Below are 18,226 nucleotides of genomic sequence, written 5' to 3'. Positions count from 1 at the left end.
TGTTTGAAAAGGACTTAAGAGTTCACATCAATTGAAAAAGGGGTCAATTGTAATTTTCCTGGATAATAAGAAATACCAGTCCCAGTGAACTGGTCCCTGGCGACCCTTGCACTGAAAGCAGTACCAACTGGAAGGAAGTTAAAATACGGAAGCCGTCTGGCCATACACGAAGGAGACCTGGAGGCATAAGGTGATCAGCACATAGGTGCAGATACAAAGAGAAAGCAGACAGAGACAGAAAGAGGAACACAGAATTCATGTGAGGAGAAGGCAGCAAAGCTCTCTAAGAAAAAGTCAGTTTTCTGTTTGGCAGTAAGAAGAAAAATAGAATTGCAGAAACTCTTGGTGAAGTGATGTATGAATGAGCCATATGGGACTGAATCCTAAAAGTGGTGTGTATAGCTCAGATCTGCAAAAGAGCTGGGAGTTTGTATCAGAGAGCCAGGTTGTGAACTGGGGGTATTGTTAGTGAAAGAGGATTCATAGATGTGGTTCTGGTTGGTGTTAATTGTATCCGGGATCTCAGATGGAACACAAGGGCTGAATCGATTGAGTGGGAAAGAGAGAGAGATCCTACATAGCAGAGGCCAAGTTACAAAACTTTGAGAACTGTGCGTAGTGCATGGGTGTGGGGAGTGATGGGGATGCTAGTAGTTTTGAAAAATGTATCTTAGTTGTATTGACCATTTAAAGTGAAATTTACCTTTTTATTTGAAATATCTTTCACCTGTTAATCATGTTTAATTTACATTGGTTCTGATTTATTTTAAAGTAACATTTTTTTAAAAGTGAAATTTGAGTATTGCTGGAAAAAAGAGACATGCTGTCAAAGCTTCCCATCTTGCACTCATCAGGACAGAACCGCATGAATATCAATTGTAAAAGGAACAACAGTTTATACTGCATTGTACTGTTGTTCCCTTTACTATTTGGTATTCTTGCGAATCTGTCCTGATGAGTGCAAGACAAAAAGTTTTGACATGTCTCTTTTTACAACATTACTCAAATTCTCTTTAACCAAACAACTAAGTGAAATCTTGTTGGTAATTTCTTCATTTTTTGGGGTCATTCAGCAAATTTGGCTACTTTGGTTCATGGTTTCCATTGGGAATGTAACAATGCATAACAGCTAAAGAGAAAACTTGAAACACATAATTTGAAAAACGGTTAGAATAAAGCAACAGACCACGGCATTGCACTTATCAATGATAAATGACATTCAATTTCCTCTGTGCAGAAAGACTGTGGCTCTGGACACAATATAATTACATGTTTATTTTTAAATAGATCACCAGGTGCAATCTGTTGCTGTTTGTAATGTCCCTCCTCTGTTAATCAGAGGATTTATCTTTCCCATATTCCATTACATTCATATGGGGAATCTTTAAATCTTCATTTCACAAAAATGTACTTCTAACGCATTGTCAATGGTCAGAACGTATTAAAATTGTAAAATAAAATGAATCCTTATCCATATTTAGAAGCGAGTTTAATGTATATTTTTTTACAGTTGTCAGTCAGAATGCATTTTTATCTTGGAAGCCATTGTGCAGGATGGATTCAGACTCCCATGAACAGTGGAAATTTTCATTTATCAAAGTAATTGATTAGCAGTTGCAGAGTTAGAAACTCCTTATAGCTAGGAAGACATGTACAAAATAGTGAACAGAAAGAAATGCTTCATGTAAGGGGACTGGAGTACAGCAATAAAGAAGTTTTGCTGCAGGGTTTCCCTGACCAATGGACAATTGTACAGGATTTTGGTGAGACCACACCTGGAATACTGTGTGCAGTTTTGGTCTCCACATTTAAGAAATGATATGCAGTCAAATTTCTGTTATCTGGCACTCTACCAATCAGAATTCTCTGATAACTGGAATTCTGGGGTTGGGGTTTTTTTGATTGGACATGTCAAACTCATGGGTAATAGTTATCCTTAGCCTGTCCTCACTCCGGTCTCAGCCTCCAACTGCTCTCCATCACTATCTCCCCTTGACCATCTCAGTCGATTCACACTTCTTGTGAGACTTCAAGACCCATATGATCATCCTGGAGCTTTCTCATTGGCTGAAAACACGGAACTGACCTTACATCTGTTAACTGACATATTTGATTAACTGGCGCCTCCCATTCCCAGAGCATGGCAGATAATAAAGATTTTCCTGTCCATGTATTGGAGGCGATACAATGAAGTTCACTAAATTGGTCCTATGGTGGGGTTGAGTAAATTGGGCTTATATTCTCTGGAGTTTAGAAGAATGAGAGGCGATCTCATAGAAACCTACAAAATTCTGAAGGGGCTTGATAGATTGACGTTGAGAGGCTGTTTCCATTGGTCAGGGAATCTAAAACAGGGGACACAGTCTCAGGATAAGGGTCCGTTCATTTAGCACTGAGATGAGGAAAAATTACTCCGTTTCTACATCTGAGCTGCTTATGGTTTCCACCATAGGGTGGAAAGGTTGTGAATCTTTAGAATTCTCTACTCAAGAGAGGTGTGGATGCTCCATTGTGGAGCTGGGATAGATTTATCCCATTTAAGGCTGGGATAGACAGATTTTTGGTCTCTCAGGTAATTAAGGGTTATGGGGAATGGGTGGGAAAATGGATTTAAGCCAAAGATCAGCTATGATTGTATTGAATGTTGGAGCAGGCTCGATGGGCCATTTATTGTGCTACTGTATTTCTTATATTTTGGATGGACATGCTAAACGATATCATCCACTGCTGAAAAACATGGCTGACTTGGGCTTCTATAGCAGTTTATATTGTTGCTGGGATGCCATTGCCTTTGGACAAGTCCCATCCAATGGCCTCGATTGATGAATATTGGAGTCTCTTGAGGCTGCAACACAGTTTAGTTTATCCCTAAACCTGTGACTGCTGTCAGCAACAGTGCAGTAAAATAAATATGGCATTAAGCCATGTCATTATAGTACAGAAGGAGGCCATACAGCCCATCAAACCCATGCTGGCTCTCTGCAGGACAAACTAGTCAGTTCCATTCCCGTAGCCCTGCAAGTTTATTTGTTGTGAGTGAAGAGGCTGATATCAGGTTGGATTGTTTTTAGTCACTCACATATCGTTGATGGACAGAATTAAAACTAACAGAACTTCACAGCTTCACTGGAGGGCTCAAAATTGAATGAAAATTAAGGCTGTTTTGATTTTCGGGCTAATTTGTTAAGCACTTTAAAACAAAGGCTTTATTATTCCCTCTATAACCATTCAAGGCCACATATAACAGATATACTGTAGAATAAAACTTATTTAAGGCTCCTATTGCAGCACCATGATGTAAACAAAGTGTCATTACCACCTCCAGAGAAGTGGAGACCAGTACAACAGACGGCAGCACCTACAGCATTAAATACAAACTGATCTTGCTGGTTCTAATCCAAAAATGAGCTGAATGATCAGATTATGTTCGCTGACCTGCATGAATATTCCTCAATCATCAGTTTATGTAGTTTTTCCCATGCACTTCAGAAGTTAAATTATCGAGCGATCCCTCAGTTCTGGTCCTCTCATTCATACACAGCCTCTTCTACCAGAAAGAAAACTTATGGAGCTGGATTTTTGAAGCCCAATGCGGGTGGGACCAGGGATGGGTGGACCTGGAGTTTCCCGCTGCTGCCTGGCAGGCCAGTTTATTGACATGGTTCATTTCCCGAATCATTTTCTAAACAACTGAGTCAGTGGTGGAAGGTTAGCTGCCCGCAAGCAGCTGGTAGCCAATAAAGGTAATTAAATGGCCTATTAACCCCCAAACTCCTGTGCCAACTGGAATTATCGAATCAGCATGCAGGCCCCCTGCATTGGCTGAAACACAGCCAGTGAGGTTGGGTTGGGAATCCCTGCAGCAGACCAGGAGGCCTGCGCACCAGTGGACATTTTAACACCCACTGGCTCCCACCCCCTGCAACTTCCATGCCACAATGGCCACAGCTCGTAGCAGAAGGGTAGGGACTTGAGAAGGATTCTCCTTCCATGAGGACAGCCTGGCTTCTGTGGCCTCTTTCTATTTTCATATTTTTAAAAAGTGTTCAGAATGTATCTAAAGGTGGAGGTGCCCTCTCTATCTCTTACATGCAATGGCACCTCCCACCTCAGATGATGGGGCTGTCGATGTGTCATTACTGAAGGGCCTCCTACTGACCCTCCAGCCCCAGGAGTTGACCGATAACGTATCCTGATACTTTGGTGCAGCATTGAGAAAGTGCCACACTGTCAGAGGTGTCATATTTTGGATGAGACAGTAAACCAAGTCCTCCTCTGATGTCATGGATGGATAGGAAAGGTCCTGAGTTAAATATAAAGAGCGGGGAGTTCTGGAGGCCCCAGCTAACATCACTAAGTACAGATTAAATGAGAATCACAGAATCTTTGCAGTGCAGAAGGAGGCCCTGGCTCTCTGAAAGAGCATTCTCGAAACGTCAACTCTTTTCTTCCCCGCCGATGCTGCCAGACCTGCTGAGTTTTTCCAGGTAATTCTGTTTTTGTTTTCATTCTACTTAATCCCACTCCCCGCCTTATCCCCATTATCTGGTCATTATCTTATTGCTGCTGTGGGCTCTTGCTGTGTATCAATTGGCTCTGTGTTTCCAACAGTTCAACAACATTGAATTGGTTGTGAGACACTTTGGGAATTCCTGTGGTTGTGGAAAGTGCTGTATAACTGCAATTCTTTTCTTTAACAATTATATCAAGATGGTATGAAAATCAGTATGATTGTGGAGAAGGTCCTTCAGCACCAGAACGATTAATTATTCATGAATAACGATTAATTATTAATGAATAATGAATCCTTATTAAACATTGTCGGCGGGACAAGTGAGTGGGCGGGACGACTGACGCGTGGGGGCGCGGCTGATGACGCAACGAGGAGGCCCTTTGAGGGCGGGGTCTGTGATGCGAGGGAGGGGCAGAGCCGGCGAAGGCTGACGCGTGAGGGGAACGGGGCTGATCACGGAGGGGAGGGGTCCTACGCCTGCGCATGCGCCCTTCTCTCCCCAGTCCGATGACGCGCGCTGGAGACGCAAAGTGGGGGAAATAGGGCCTAACCCCCGCATGCGCTCTTCCCCACTCCTGGCCGATGACGTAGGCTGGTGACGCAAAGCGGCGGTGGGGCCTGACCTCCGCATGCGCTCTTCCCCCTCCGAGCCAGTGAAGCGAGAGCGGAAGTGAGGAGTGGGCCCGGAAGTGGCGGTGGTTGTTGGGCTGAGGCGAGCCGGTTCGAGGGCGGGTGAGGGGATGTTGATGGTGACGGTGAGGAGCGGCTAACGGCGACAGCAGCGGCTTCGTGTCGGCAATGTGTAGGTAGGAGCTGGATCTCTACCCCCCCGCCCCCACCCCCCACCCCCGGCCCGGTCTGATCCCGGAGTGACTCCCGCTGCCCGGAGCTGCCACGTCCTCTCCCTGTCGGCGGCCGCTGGCGCCATGTCCCTGACTCCGGCCTTTACCCCGGGCCCAGGAGGGGACTGGAGCTCCGGGAGGGCCTCTGCTCCCGGCCCGGGGCCACACAGTGTCTCGGGGTTAAAAATCCTGCCTGAAATTGACGGCCCTGGAGTCAGAGCCGCCCCTTTGGCGGCTGCCGATTGGCTGCTGGCACCGGCCTCCCCCTCCGATTGGCTGCCGGGCTACCCATCGCAGCAGGAGAGTGGGGCGGATAGACAGCCCCTCGTGGGGACAGACCCGGGGGGTGGGAAGGGACAGAAAGACAGCCCCTGGGTGGGGACAGACCCGGGGTGGGGGAAGGGACAGATAGACTGCCCCTGGATGGGGACAGCCCCGGGGGGCAATAGGACAGATTGACAGCCCCTGGATGGGGACAGCCCCGGGGGGCAATGGGACAGATGGGTGGGACAAATTCTGTTCCCACTTTGCACACGTCAGCTGCACTGATGCTTACCAGGGAAGTGTCGGGTCCTGTTTTAAACTTGGAAATAAAGGTGTAAACACTGCTCCTTGCTGGCTTATTTTTGGCGAAGGCACTCGTGAGCTGATCTATTTCCAGTTAAGAGTATCCTCTTTCTCCTGCCTTTTGGCTTTCTATCTGACTATGCAGCAGTAACAGTACGAAAAGTTACATTGATATTTTCTAGTAGTGTTCTGTTGTCAAGAACTTCCTGGTATGGGAACTTGTTCTCAAGCATTATGTAATTCCATTGGAAAGCACCACAAAGCCACAAATGTTTGTCATGTTATAGCTTCAATTTGTTGCTGGCCTAAACCAAACTATTGGAACAAAAAATTCCAATGTACGAAATCATTTCCCGTTCACTCCCATCATATGTGGCCAGTTTCTGTCAGTTGTTTTTAATTACTGGTTTGTTGTTAAACCTCCTTTACTGTATGCGGTTAAATGAACTGAAGCACAAATGTTACAGAAGGTGTAGACTGGGAGTTCCCCAGTGGCTGATATTAGCACCACTTCTGTTCTTGATATATAATAATGACCTAAAGACTTTGTACAGGGCACAAAATTTGGAGAGGGCTCGAGATCTCGCAGTGTTGTGAACTGTAAGCAGGATAGTAATAAATTTCATGGGAATACAGACAGGCTTGGGGAATGGACAGGTACATGACAGGTGAACTTTAATGCAGAGTGGTGTGGAGTGAAACATTTTGGTTGGGAGATTAAAGAGAGGCAATGAAAACTAAAGGGTGCAAATCTCAAGAGGGTGCAGGAACTGAGTTCTTGGGGGGGGATATGTGACTAAACCATTGAAGATGGCAGGGCAGGTTGAGAAAGTAGTTAAAGGCATGCAGGATCCTGGGCTTTATAAAGGTTATAAATAGAGGTATAGAATACAAAAACAAGGAGGTTATGATAAACTTGTAAAAACACTGGTGCGGCCTCAACTGGAGTGTCCAATTCTGGGCACCACACTTTAGAAAAGATGGAAGGTTTTTGAGAGGGTGCAGAAAAAATTTACAGGAATGGCTCTAGGGATGAGGGACTTCAGTTACATGGATGGATTGGAGAAGCTGGAACTGGTTTCCTTGGAGAAGAGAAATTTGAGAGTAGATTTGAAAGAGAGCACTGGTCAGAGTAGATAGAAACTGTTCCCATCGGCAAAAGGGTTAAGAGCCAGAGGCACACTGATGTTAAGATTAATGGCAAAAGGAACTGGTGACGTGAGGAAAAGAAACGATGCAGCAAGTGTCTAAGACCTGGAATGCACTGCCTGAGTGAGTGGTGGAGGTGGATTCAATTGTTGGTTTCTCAAGGGAATTGGATAAGCGTCTGAACAGAGAGGATTTGCAGGGCTATGGGGAAAAAGCAGGGGGAGTGGGACTAGCTGAGACTGGAATCAATAGACTGAATGGCTTCCTTCTGTGCTGTAACCATTCTCTGATTCTATTCTATGATTACAGATGTATTCCATTGTGTTTAATTGTGATTTTTTTGCACTCGATGTAAGAGTTAGACACATGTTTGACTTTCATTCAGGGATTTTCCATGAATGCCCTAGAATCATCTTGTAGTTCATTCTCTGTTCATTTTACATTTTGAATGTAGCAGCAGATTATAACTCTGTCTCAGTTTTCTAAATCAGTTCCTGTAGCAACTGTTTTATATACCTAAATAAACGCACTGCTTTATTCACTAAAATAAAATGCAGCACAAATAAGAAAAGCAACTATGTGGTCTGAGGTGGGATGACTTCTCATGCCAGACTCAGATCTGTAAAAATTCTGCTGGCTGTTGGAAAGGCAAATAAATAAAGTGTGAACCATGGAAGCCCCCACTGTATTTCACCTGTCACCCCAGTGAAGTTGGAATTGAATTGCTGACATGACTACCCAACAACTTTCCTAAACATTCCTTTGTTTAAGTGCAGTGAAACCGGACTTTAAAATGTTTGCCATATTTGGTTTAGAGGTTTCATGTCATGCACTTAAAATGACAAATCATATAAAGCGTTATGAAATAATACTTAATGTTGTGACATCATTGGTATTTTGAGTAGAAGCATCAATTTTCTTTCAAGAAAGTTAAATGCCTCCTATTGAAGAATATGTATGCCTGTTTTTAGCCCCTGTTAGTAAGGTATATTGTTAATATCCCCTACTCTTCTGTTGCTGACATAGCAATACTGAGTCAGCAACATGCAGACCCTTTAGCTAGGTTCCAGCAAGTCTTCAGTTGTGATCCAAAAGAACACTTCAACAAAAAAATTGAACATTTTCCAATTTTGGAATTCCAGTCCCAGGTTTGGATGTTCTTATGTGGGATACTATTGGCAAGTTTAAGGTAAAAGCTGTTTCCTGACATTCACTCGTATCAGAGTCTACCCTACTGTAACAGGCTGGATATTTCCATTTCTCACACTTGGTATTGTTATCAGCTGTTGTTTAATACCAGCATGTGTATAGTTTTATTCTGTCTGCAGCCACAAGGAACTAACAAACTTGTGAAAATCCTTGCAGCTGGCCAGGAGGGCACATTGAACCCAGAGTTTGCCAAGGATTTTAAGTCTCGTCCATTATCTGAACTCATTAAAAAGAATGTTAAGTAAATAAGAGCATTGAGAATTGAAAAAATTCTAAATTGTCTTTTCAGTTAATCTTACTTAGCTTATTGGCTGTGGAGATTATTTTGTTTTCAGCAGGTTTCATTTTTCAGTTTGCTATAATTAGCAACAATAGCCTGTGTTTACATACAGCCTTTAATGCAATAAAAGATCCCAAGGCAATTCACAGAAGTATTGTAAAACAAAATCCGGCACCAAGCTGCATAAGATGACAGGGCTTCTAGCCAAAAGCTTGGACAATGAGGTTGGTTTTAAGGCACAACTTCAAAAAGGAAAGACAGAGAGGCAGAAAGGTTTGGGAGGGAATTCTGCAACTTGGGATGTTGGCAGCTAAAAGCACAGCCATTGGTGGTGCAGCAGTGAAAACTGGGGATGCTCAAGAGACCAGAGTCAGATGAGCACAGATATCTGTGGCTTGAGGTTAGAGTTAGGGAGACATGAGGCTGGGGAGGGATTTGAAAACAAGAGCGAAATTTAAAATTAAACCAGGGCAGGTCAGTGAGCACAGGGATGATGGGTGAACAGGACTTGGTGTGAGCAAGGACACAGGTAGGACAGTTTTCGATGATCTCAAGTTTAAAGAGGGTAGAATACGGGAGGCCGGCCAGAAATGTGTTGCGGATAGTCAAGTCTGGAAGTAGCAAAGGAATGGGTGAGGGTTTCAGCAGCAGACAAGCTGAGAGCCGGAGTGGTCAGATGTTACAGAGGTGAAAATAGTTTGTCTCAGCGATGGCGTGATTATATGGTCAGAAGCTCATCTCGGGGTCAGATATGACAGCAAAGTTTTGTATGGTGTGGTTTAGTCTCAGGCAGTTAACAGGAAAAAGTATGGAGTCAGTGGTTAGGGAATGGAGTTTGGGGTGGGAATCAAAGACAACGGTTTCATCCTACCCAGTATTTGATTGGAGAACATTTCTGCTTATCCAGTACTGGATGTCGGAACAACAGTCTGACAATTTAGTAACAGTGGAGGAATTGAGAGAAGCAGCATGAGTTAGAGCTGGGTGGCTTATGCATACATGTGATAACAAATGCTGTGTTTCCGGGTGATATCACAGAGGCGCTGAGATGAAAAGTAGGAAGGGGGCCAAGAATAGATCCTTGGGAACACCAGAGGTAACAATGAGGGAGCAAGAAGGGAAGCCATTGCAAATGATTCTGTGATTAGACAGATAAGGATGGAACCAGGTGGGTGCAGCCCCACCAGTTGGATGGCAGTGGAGAGGTGTTGGAGGAGAGGGGGTTGTGGTTAACAATGTCAAAAACTCATGGGTTGGGAAGGATGAGGAGGGAAAGTTTACCTTTCGATAACGTGACATGGACAGAACTTGGATTGGAGGGATCCAAGCATGGAGCTTCAGGAAAGATGGATGTGGGTTTGGGAGATAACAGAATGGTCAAGGAATTTGGAGAGGAAAGGAAGGTTAGGGATAGGATGGTCATTTGCAAGGACGATGAGGTCAAGGACTATTTTCTTTTTGAGAGGGGTGAGGATTACAGATTCATCAAGTGACACCAGAAGGAAAATAATGGTCAACTGTTCTCACCTGCTTCAATAAAACATTACATACGAAAGCTTACATTACAATGAGAAAAGATATTTAACATGTAAGACTATCACTTTCTATCCACATCCCCCTGAGAGAGAAAACTGTTGACAATATGAGCTAACATGAGAGTCAGGAAGGGACATTGTGTGGTCAGCAGTTTAATGGCAATAGGGTTAGGGTTGAGGGAGCAACAGGTGGGTCCCGTGGACAAGGTAAACATGAAGAGGGCATGAGGGATGATAACAATGAAACTAAAGATGAGTTCAGGTCTAGGGCAGGTGGGATCCTTCGAGTAAGTTTGGCCTGGTGGGCTAGTGGAAAGGAGGGAAGCAGAAGAGGCAGCTGATCAGATTGTCTCAATCTTGGTGACAAATGCTCATGAGTTCCTCACACTTGTTGGTGAGAGTGGAGGGGACGGGAGAAGGGTTTAAAAGACAGTTTGCAGTGGAGAAGAGAAGTTGGGGGTTATCTTTGCATTTAACAGACATCCAATAGTCCTTTCTGTGGTATAGCTATATCTGGCAGTAAGTGGATAAACCAGTTGTCCACTGTATCCTTTCAAATCTGTGTCCCTTGTATTTAAAGAAATGCAAAAGAGGGCATTACTGAGGGAAAGGCCAGGGTGAGGGGGGGTAATAATTTTACTGGGGGTGAGGGGCATCAAAGGTGGAGGTGAGAGTGTGGTTGAGCAAATCAGCTGCAAAAATGTCGTGGCAAACGAGGACCAGATGCTAGACTGTTGGCATTTGGAAAGTACAGTTATAAATGAATTGGGTAATTGTCTTTTCTGGGGTGAACACAGGAGGAGGCAGTGCAGGGGTGGAAGGGGGATGTGGGTGGAAAGTGATAGTCTTACATGTTAAATATCCTTTCTCATTGTAATGTATGCTTTCGTCTGTAATGTTTTATTGAAGCAGGTGAGAACAGTTGATCATTATTTTCCTTCTAATGTCACTTGAGTATGTGTCACAGCTGCAGGGTATAGATGAATGAAGCACAGCTGCTTGAGGATTTCAGTTGTTTATATTGAATAGACAACTGTAAAAATATTGAAACTGTGATATTGTGAAGATTAATATAGTTTAGTTTGAAAAACCTTAATGACATTTGAATTAAATATTTTGTTCTTTTTTACTGCTGTTGTGTTAATACAGGTAGTGGCTCAAATGTGGCTATATGAAAACCATATTTTTTATAAGCTGCTATACATGAATTTAATTCTTAAATGAGTAAAATACCTTACCAGCTTGTTCGACCAGGTGCTTCATTGGCGCAGGCTAGTTATCAGCTTCGCTGCTGGTCTTCTCTCACGTTCCGAGTGGTCTGATCGACCCTTGACCCCACCCGACCCCGCTGAACCCGATCAGCCTGACCTGGCTCGACCCCCAAAATCCAACCCAGCAGCATGATTCCCAAACTCCTCAACAAACCCGTCTTTCCAAAAACATGAAGGATTGGTCTCGAAGCATCCGCCTGCCAACAAGAGGAAGTGGGTTTGTTTCTGCTGTCTGCAAATCATAAGCTCTCCGCTTCATGCTGACTGTTTTGGGGTCAAGGAGCTTCAGTTCACCAATCCACAGGTTTAAAAGATTCTGACATTTAGCTTACTCAGAACCAGCTTCACGTTCCATGAAGGAACATGCTGAAAAACAAAATGCTTCCAGGTATCTTCCATAAAACCAGGATACCACTAGGAGTTTCTCTCTGCCATCCTACCAAAGGTATGTTATGGTAAAATTAGCAACAAGAAGCCACAGCAAACTCAGTCAGTCTGTGATCTGGTAGCACCTGAACACAGGCAAAGCCGCTTGCACCCAACCCAGCCAAACTGCCCAATCCAAACACGGACTCGGTCCGGAGGTTTCTGTGTTTTGAGATGCTCTACCTGTAGTGGTAAGTTAATAAGATATTTGAGAAGTGATTATGTATATCCTAAACCGTATCTTCAATAAAGCATGACCAACTAAGACTTGTGTAAATGTGCAAATTCAGGGTACAAGGACCCATTATTATAGAATTTTTCTCCCATAGATGCATTATGTTTGGTGGTTTGCTTTTAGCTGTCACAATACAGTTAGCAGAGCATGTGAATACTATGAAAGGGAGGTAGTCTTATTTATTTATCTTTGATTGAAGCATGAGCTTGTATTTATGGCCTCAAGAGATCTCCAAGTGCTTTATAGACAGCAAAGTGCATTTGAAATGTAGACACTATTATAAGGAAAGACAGCAGCTAATACACTTAAAGTTGCTCAAACAGCAGTGAGTTGAAGGATAAATATTGGTCAAGACACTCAAAACTCCCTGCTCATCTTCAATTAGTTGCATGTGATCTTTCATATTCACCTGAGAGGACAGATGGGGTCTCAGTTTAACATTTCATCTAAAAGACAGCAGCTGAAAAATATAGCACTCCCTTACTGCTGCGCCGAGGTATCTGACTAGATGATGTGAAAATGCCTCTGGAGTGAGCTTTGACTTTCTGATTCCAATGAGAATGCTACCACAGAGCCAAGACCAACACTTTGTAAATTCACTTTTGCCTTGTTTCTAACCAAAGGGATTAATGGATGAAGGTGTAAAAATAGATTTTAAGGATGGTAAATTGATAATTTTTGATTTGTCTATGTACTATTTTCCATTTTACAGAATGAACAGATTAAAATTAACCAATTTAGCAGAATAAAACTTGGACTCCAAGCGTAAAATTACAAAGAGATTACATAAGTAAAGAAGTTGTACTCCCTGGGATTTAGAAAAGTAAGGGATGGTTTGATCAAAGTTTTCAAGATATTAAGGGGTAGAGATAGAAACTCTCTAGAGAGGGCTTTAAACTAAATAGAGAGGGAAGGGTTCTGGAGAGGGGATATGTAGGCTTACAAAGCAAAAGGATATGGCAGCATTGCAGGGCAGCTATTTAGGTAATGATACCCAGAGTGTGACAGGAAGGTACAGAGTGTACAAGTATTTAAAAAAAATAGCAAATAGGGTCAAAGGGGGGAAAGTATGATAAAAAGGAAAAATTAATGGCTCTTTACTTAAATGCACATAGTATTCAGAACAAAATGAATTAACAGCACAAATAGAGGTTTATGGGAATGATCCTTTAGCCATTATGGAGACATGGTTACAAGGAGATCAAAGCTGGGAACAAAATATTCAGGGATATGTGCAAGGATAGGCAGGAAGGAAAGGGTGGTGGGGTAGCTTCGTTAGTACGAGATGGAATAAGTGCGATAGCAAGAAATTATTTTGGATCAGAGGATGTAGAATCCATATGAATGGAGGTAAGAAATAACAAGGGGAAGATGACACTGGTGAGAATAATCTATAGGCCCCCCTAACAGTAGCTATACTGTAGGACAGAAAATAAATCAGGATATAATGGGGGCATGTAAAAAAGGCAGTACAATAAGCATTGGTGATTTTAATCTTCATGTGATTGGGAAAATCAAATTGGCAGGGGTAGCGAGCAAGAATTCATAGTGTATTCAAGACAGCTTCCTAGAACAATATGTTGTGGAACCAACCAGGGAAGCAGGCTTACCTTGGATCTGGTATTGTATAATGAGGCAGGTTGAATAAATGACCTGAGTAAAAGGTACCCTAGGAAACAGTGGCTATAACGTGGTAGGATTTAGCAATCAGTTTGAGTGTGAGAAACTTGGGTTGGAAACAACTGTGTTAAACTTAAATAAGGGTAATTACAAAGGAATTAAGGCAGAGTTGGTTGGAGTGGACTGGGAAAAGAGTTTAGCAGAAAAGACAGTTCAACAATGGCAGACATTTAAAATAGTTCTTGACTCACAATGAAGATATATCCCAGCGAGAAAGGAGGATTCTAGAAAGGGGATAAACCAACCATGGTTAACCAAGGAAGTTAAGGATAGTATCAAGTTGAAAGAAAAAGAAAACAATGTGTCAAAGATTAGTGGTAAACCAGAGGATTAGGAAAGTTTCAAAAACCAACAAAAGATGACCAAAAATAATAATGAGGGAGGAAATAAACTTTGAGGGTAAACTAGCATATAAAAATGGACAGTAAGAGCTGCTTTAAATATATATAAAGGAAGAGAGAAGCCAAAGCCCCTTAAAGAATGAGGTTGGGGAAATAATAATGGGGAACCAGGAAATCACAGAGGAGTGGAATAAATACTTTACATCAGTCTTCGTGACAGAGGACACTAATAGCATTCCAAAAATACTAAATAATCAAGGGGTGAAAGTGGAGGAGGAAATAAAATCAATAACTATCACTAGAGAAAAAGTACTAGGGAATCATGGAGCTAAAGGACAATAATTCCCCTGGACCTGATGGGTTGCGTCCTAGGATATTAGAGGAAGTAGCTACAGAGATAGTGGATGCCCTGGTAGTAATCTTTCCAAGAATCCTTAGATTCTGAACAAGTTCCACAGGATTGGAAAACTGGCAATATAATGCCCATATTCAAAAAGGGGTGGACACAAAAAACAAGTAACTATAGGCCAGATAGCTTAACATCCCTCATTGGGAAAATGTTAGAGTATTATAAAGGATGTAAAAGCGAGCATTTAGAAATGCACAATGTAATCAAGCAGAGTCAGCATGGCTTCATGAAGGGGAAATCATGCCTGACAAATTTATTAAAATTCTTTGACGAGGTAACAAGCAGGATAGATAAAGGGGAACCAGTAGATGTAATGTATTTGGATTTCCAAAAGGTGTTTGATAAGGTGCCACACCCAAGGCTACTTAATAAGAGCCTATGATGTTGGGGGTAGTATATTAGCATGCATAGAGGATTGGCTAACTAATAGACAGAAATTTGGGGTAAAGGGGGCAGTTTTTGGGATGGCAGCCTGTAACTAGCAGAGTGCCACAGTGATCAGTGCTGGGGCCACAATTATTTACAATATATATTAATGACTTGGGTGAGGGAAGTGAATGTACTATCGCCAAGTTTTCAGATGACGTAAAAATAGGTGGAAAGACAAGTGGTAAGGATGACGCAAGGAGCTTACAGAGGGATATGGACAGGTTAAGTGAGTGGGCAAAAATTTGGCAGATGGAATATAATGTGGGAAAGTGTGAGGTTATCCAATTGGCAGGAAGAATAGAGGAGCTGAATATTATTTAAATAGAGAAAGACTGCAGAAAGCTGCAACACAGAGGGATTTGGGGATCCTCGTGCATGAATCCCAAAAAGCTAGCATACATGTTCAGATAATAGGGAAGGAAAATAGAATGTTGGCCTTAATTTCAAAGGGAATGGGAGTATGAAAATAGAGAAGTCTTGCTAAAACTATACAAGGTACTAGTTAGACCACACCTAGAATACTGTGAACAGTTTTGTCCCCCTTATCTAAGGAAAGATATACTGGCATTGGAGGCAGTCCAGAGAAGGTTCACTAAGTTGATCCTGGGTATGGAGGGATTTTCTGAGGAGAGATTGTGTAGGTTGGGCCTACAATGTACTCATTGGAATTTAGAAGAATGAGAGGTGACCTTATTGAAACATATGATCCTTAGGGGGCTTAGGGTGGATGTTGAGAGGTTGTTTCCCCTTGTGGGAGAGTCTAGGACCAGAGGGCATAATCTCAGAGTAAGGGGGTGCCTATTTAAGATACAGATGAGGAGTTTCTTCTGAGGGTGGTGAATCTGTGGAATTCTTTACAGCTGTAGAGGCTGGGTCATTAAGTATATTCAAGGCTGAGATAGACAGATTTTTAAGCAGTAGGGGAATCGAGGGTTATGGGGGAAAGTGGAATTGAGGATTATCAGATCAGCCATGATCTCATTGAATGGTGGAGCAGACTCAATGGGCAAATGGCCTACTTCTTCTCCTACGTCTTATGCTCTCTCTCGTGGGGAGTCTAGTACTAAGAGGCACAAAATAAAAATTAGAGCCAAACCTTTCAGGAGTTAAGTTAGAAAATACATGTGCGCACGTGCACATAGGTAGAAGTTTGGGACTCTGCTGCAAATGGCAATTGATGTTTGGTCAGCTGCTAATTTTAAATCCAAAATTGATAGATTTTTGTTAACCGATGGTATTAAAGGGCTATGGGAAATCAACCATGATCTCATTGAGTGGTGTGATTGAATGACCTATTTATATCCTTATGACAGTCATTTCATATATATATTGGCACTAACTTTTAGCAATCCTTCAATTCTTAGTGAGCAATAACCTAAGCACATTCTCCTGTTTTAAATGACTGAATATAGGGCTTCACTGGTGTTCAGTGTTAAAACATTACATATGAAGAATTTATTTTATTATTATTGGAATAGTTTATAATATAGCTGGCAGTATTGTACTTTTAATAGAATCGCGAATGATACAGAACCAAAGGAGACCATACAGCCCACCCAGCCTGATGGCTCTATTGTTGAGCTATTCAATTAATCTCCTTCTCCCCTTTTCTCAGTCTTGTAACTTTGCTTCTCTTCAAGTATTTTATCCAATTCTCTTTTAAATGCTCCAATTGAATCTGCTTCCAACATCCTTTCAGGCAGACCATTAATGAGACCCTGAAAAAAAATGACTAAAATATCAAAGTTTTTATCTTCATTTATTCATTCGTGTTAGGGAAGTGTTAGTGTGTTGAATGTACTCCTACAGTGCTGTTAAGTAGGGATTCCAGGGTTTTGATCCAACAACAATGAAGGAGCGGTGACGTATTTCCAAGTCAGGATGATGTGTGACTTGGAAGGGAAGCTGGAGGTGATGGTATTCCCACGAGCCGCCTTTACAGTGCACCAGGGCAGAGTGAATGTTTAAGGTGGTGAATGGGATACTGATCAAGTGGGCTACTTTGTTCTGCACAATGTTGAATTTCTCGAGTTGTTCCAGGCAAGTGAAGACTATTCCATCACAGTCCTGACTTTGCCCTGTAGATAGTAGAAATGATTTGGGGAGTCAGGAGGTGAGTTACTCGTCAACCTCTGACCTGCTTTTGTAGTCACAGTATTTGTGAGGCTCGTCTGGTTAAGTTTCTGATCAATGGTGACCCCAGGATCATGAAAAGAACTAATGAAAACCATTTATGCCAGAAAAGCAAAATACTGCAGATGTTGGAAATCGGAAATAAAAAACAGAAAATGCTAGAAACATTCAGCAGGTCTGACAGCATCTGTGGAGGGAGAAACAGAGTTAAAGATTTGGGTCAATGAAATTTCATCAGAACTGGGAAAAGTTTAGAAATGTAATAGACAACAGTACATCTCTGACTTTTCCAAGTTTTTCTGAAAGGCCATTGACCTGAAACGTTAACCATTATGCCAATATTGTTAGCTTGGAATGAAAGCTGTGGTTCTTTCGGATCCAGCAATGAAAAAATCATCTTTATGATTTAATAGGTAATTACAGTGAACTAGACATTTAATCTTATAAGGTTTTGTTAAAATGGATATACTAACTGTGAATTAGGGCAATAAGCATTATGCCTGTACGAGCTTTAACCTGTTAGTTTAATTATAGCTTCTGATCAAGATTTTTGATATAACCGTCAAATTGGCTACAGTAGGTTGAGGGTATATAGTTTCAAATTGGTTAAGATTGTATTTACATTAAATGCAGATTACAAATTGAGCAAGTCAGTTGAATTGTTCAATTTATTGCAGTTGAGGATTAGAGCTGTAGGATAAGGCAGGTGGATAGTAATAGAGCATGCTCTAATTACAATTTCAGTTAAACTGATAGAAAGAGTTTGTTGTATAGAGTGAAACCAGACAAATAGTGTGAGCGTAAACCTGAGGTTGCATTACATTCGAATGATGTTGATATACTGTAGTTTGATGAAAGCTGATTTGAGAAGAATGTTGCACAGCTTGGGAAATTGATGCCATGGATTCACTTAACAGGATCATGGTGAAGAAAGAAGATGGAGCATCACAGATTTCTCACCTTGGCATGAATCCAGATGGCCAAATGATGTGTACTTTTCTCTAGCAGACATAGAATGATGACATCAGTGGGACCCAGGGCATCTCATCACCTGACTTTCCTTCTAATTAACCCTTTATCCACCACAGCACTGAAGCTTTCAAGTAAATATATAACAAAATTATGTACAGATGTTGAAATATGTGAAGCTTGAAAACACACTCTTGTTAGTATGTAGTAATTCTGAATGCACTTTCCCATGAGCTGC

General features: G+C 42.1%; 1 protein-coding gene across 4 annotated transcripts in view; it reads left to right on the top strand.

The window, feature by feature from the left end:
* Positions 1–5,101: 5,101 nt before the first annotated feature.
* The window catches only part of LOC121293876 (nuclear distribution protein nudE-like 1), a 63,237-nt gene continuing 50,112 nt past the window's right edge, over positions 5,102–18,226 (top strand). Inside the window, exon 1 of one of the 4 annotated variants that reach the window (XM_041217303.1) lies at positions 5,102–5,268. In XM_041217303.1, the coding sequence (XP_041073237.1) occupies positions 5,254–5,268 (15 nt within the window). In that variant the 5' untranslated portion in view covers positions 5,102–5,253. Of the gene's footprint in view, positions 5,320–18,226 lie in introns of all 4 variants that reach the window. The other 3 variants (XM_041217306.1, XM_041217305.1, XM_041217304.1) reach the window with 3 other exon arrangements.

Source organism: Carcharodon carcharias, chromosome 22 (genome assembly GCF_017639515.1).
Source record: "Carcharodon carcharias isolate sCarCar2 chromosome 22, sCarCar2.pri, whole genome shotgun sequence".
Classification (NCBI taxonomy): Eukaryota; Metazoa; Chordata; class Chondrichthyes; order Lamniformes; family Lamnidae; genus Carcharodon; species Carcharodon carcharias.
This window is presented reverse-complemented; position numbering and strand designations above follow the sequence as displayed.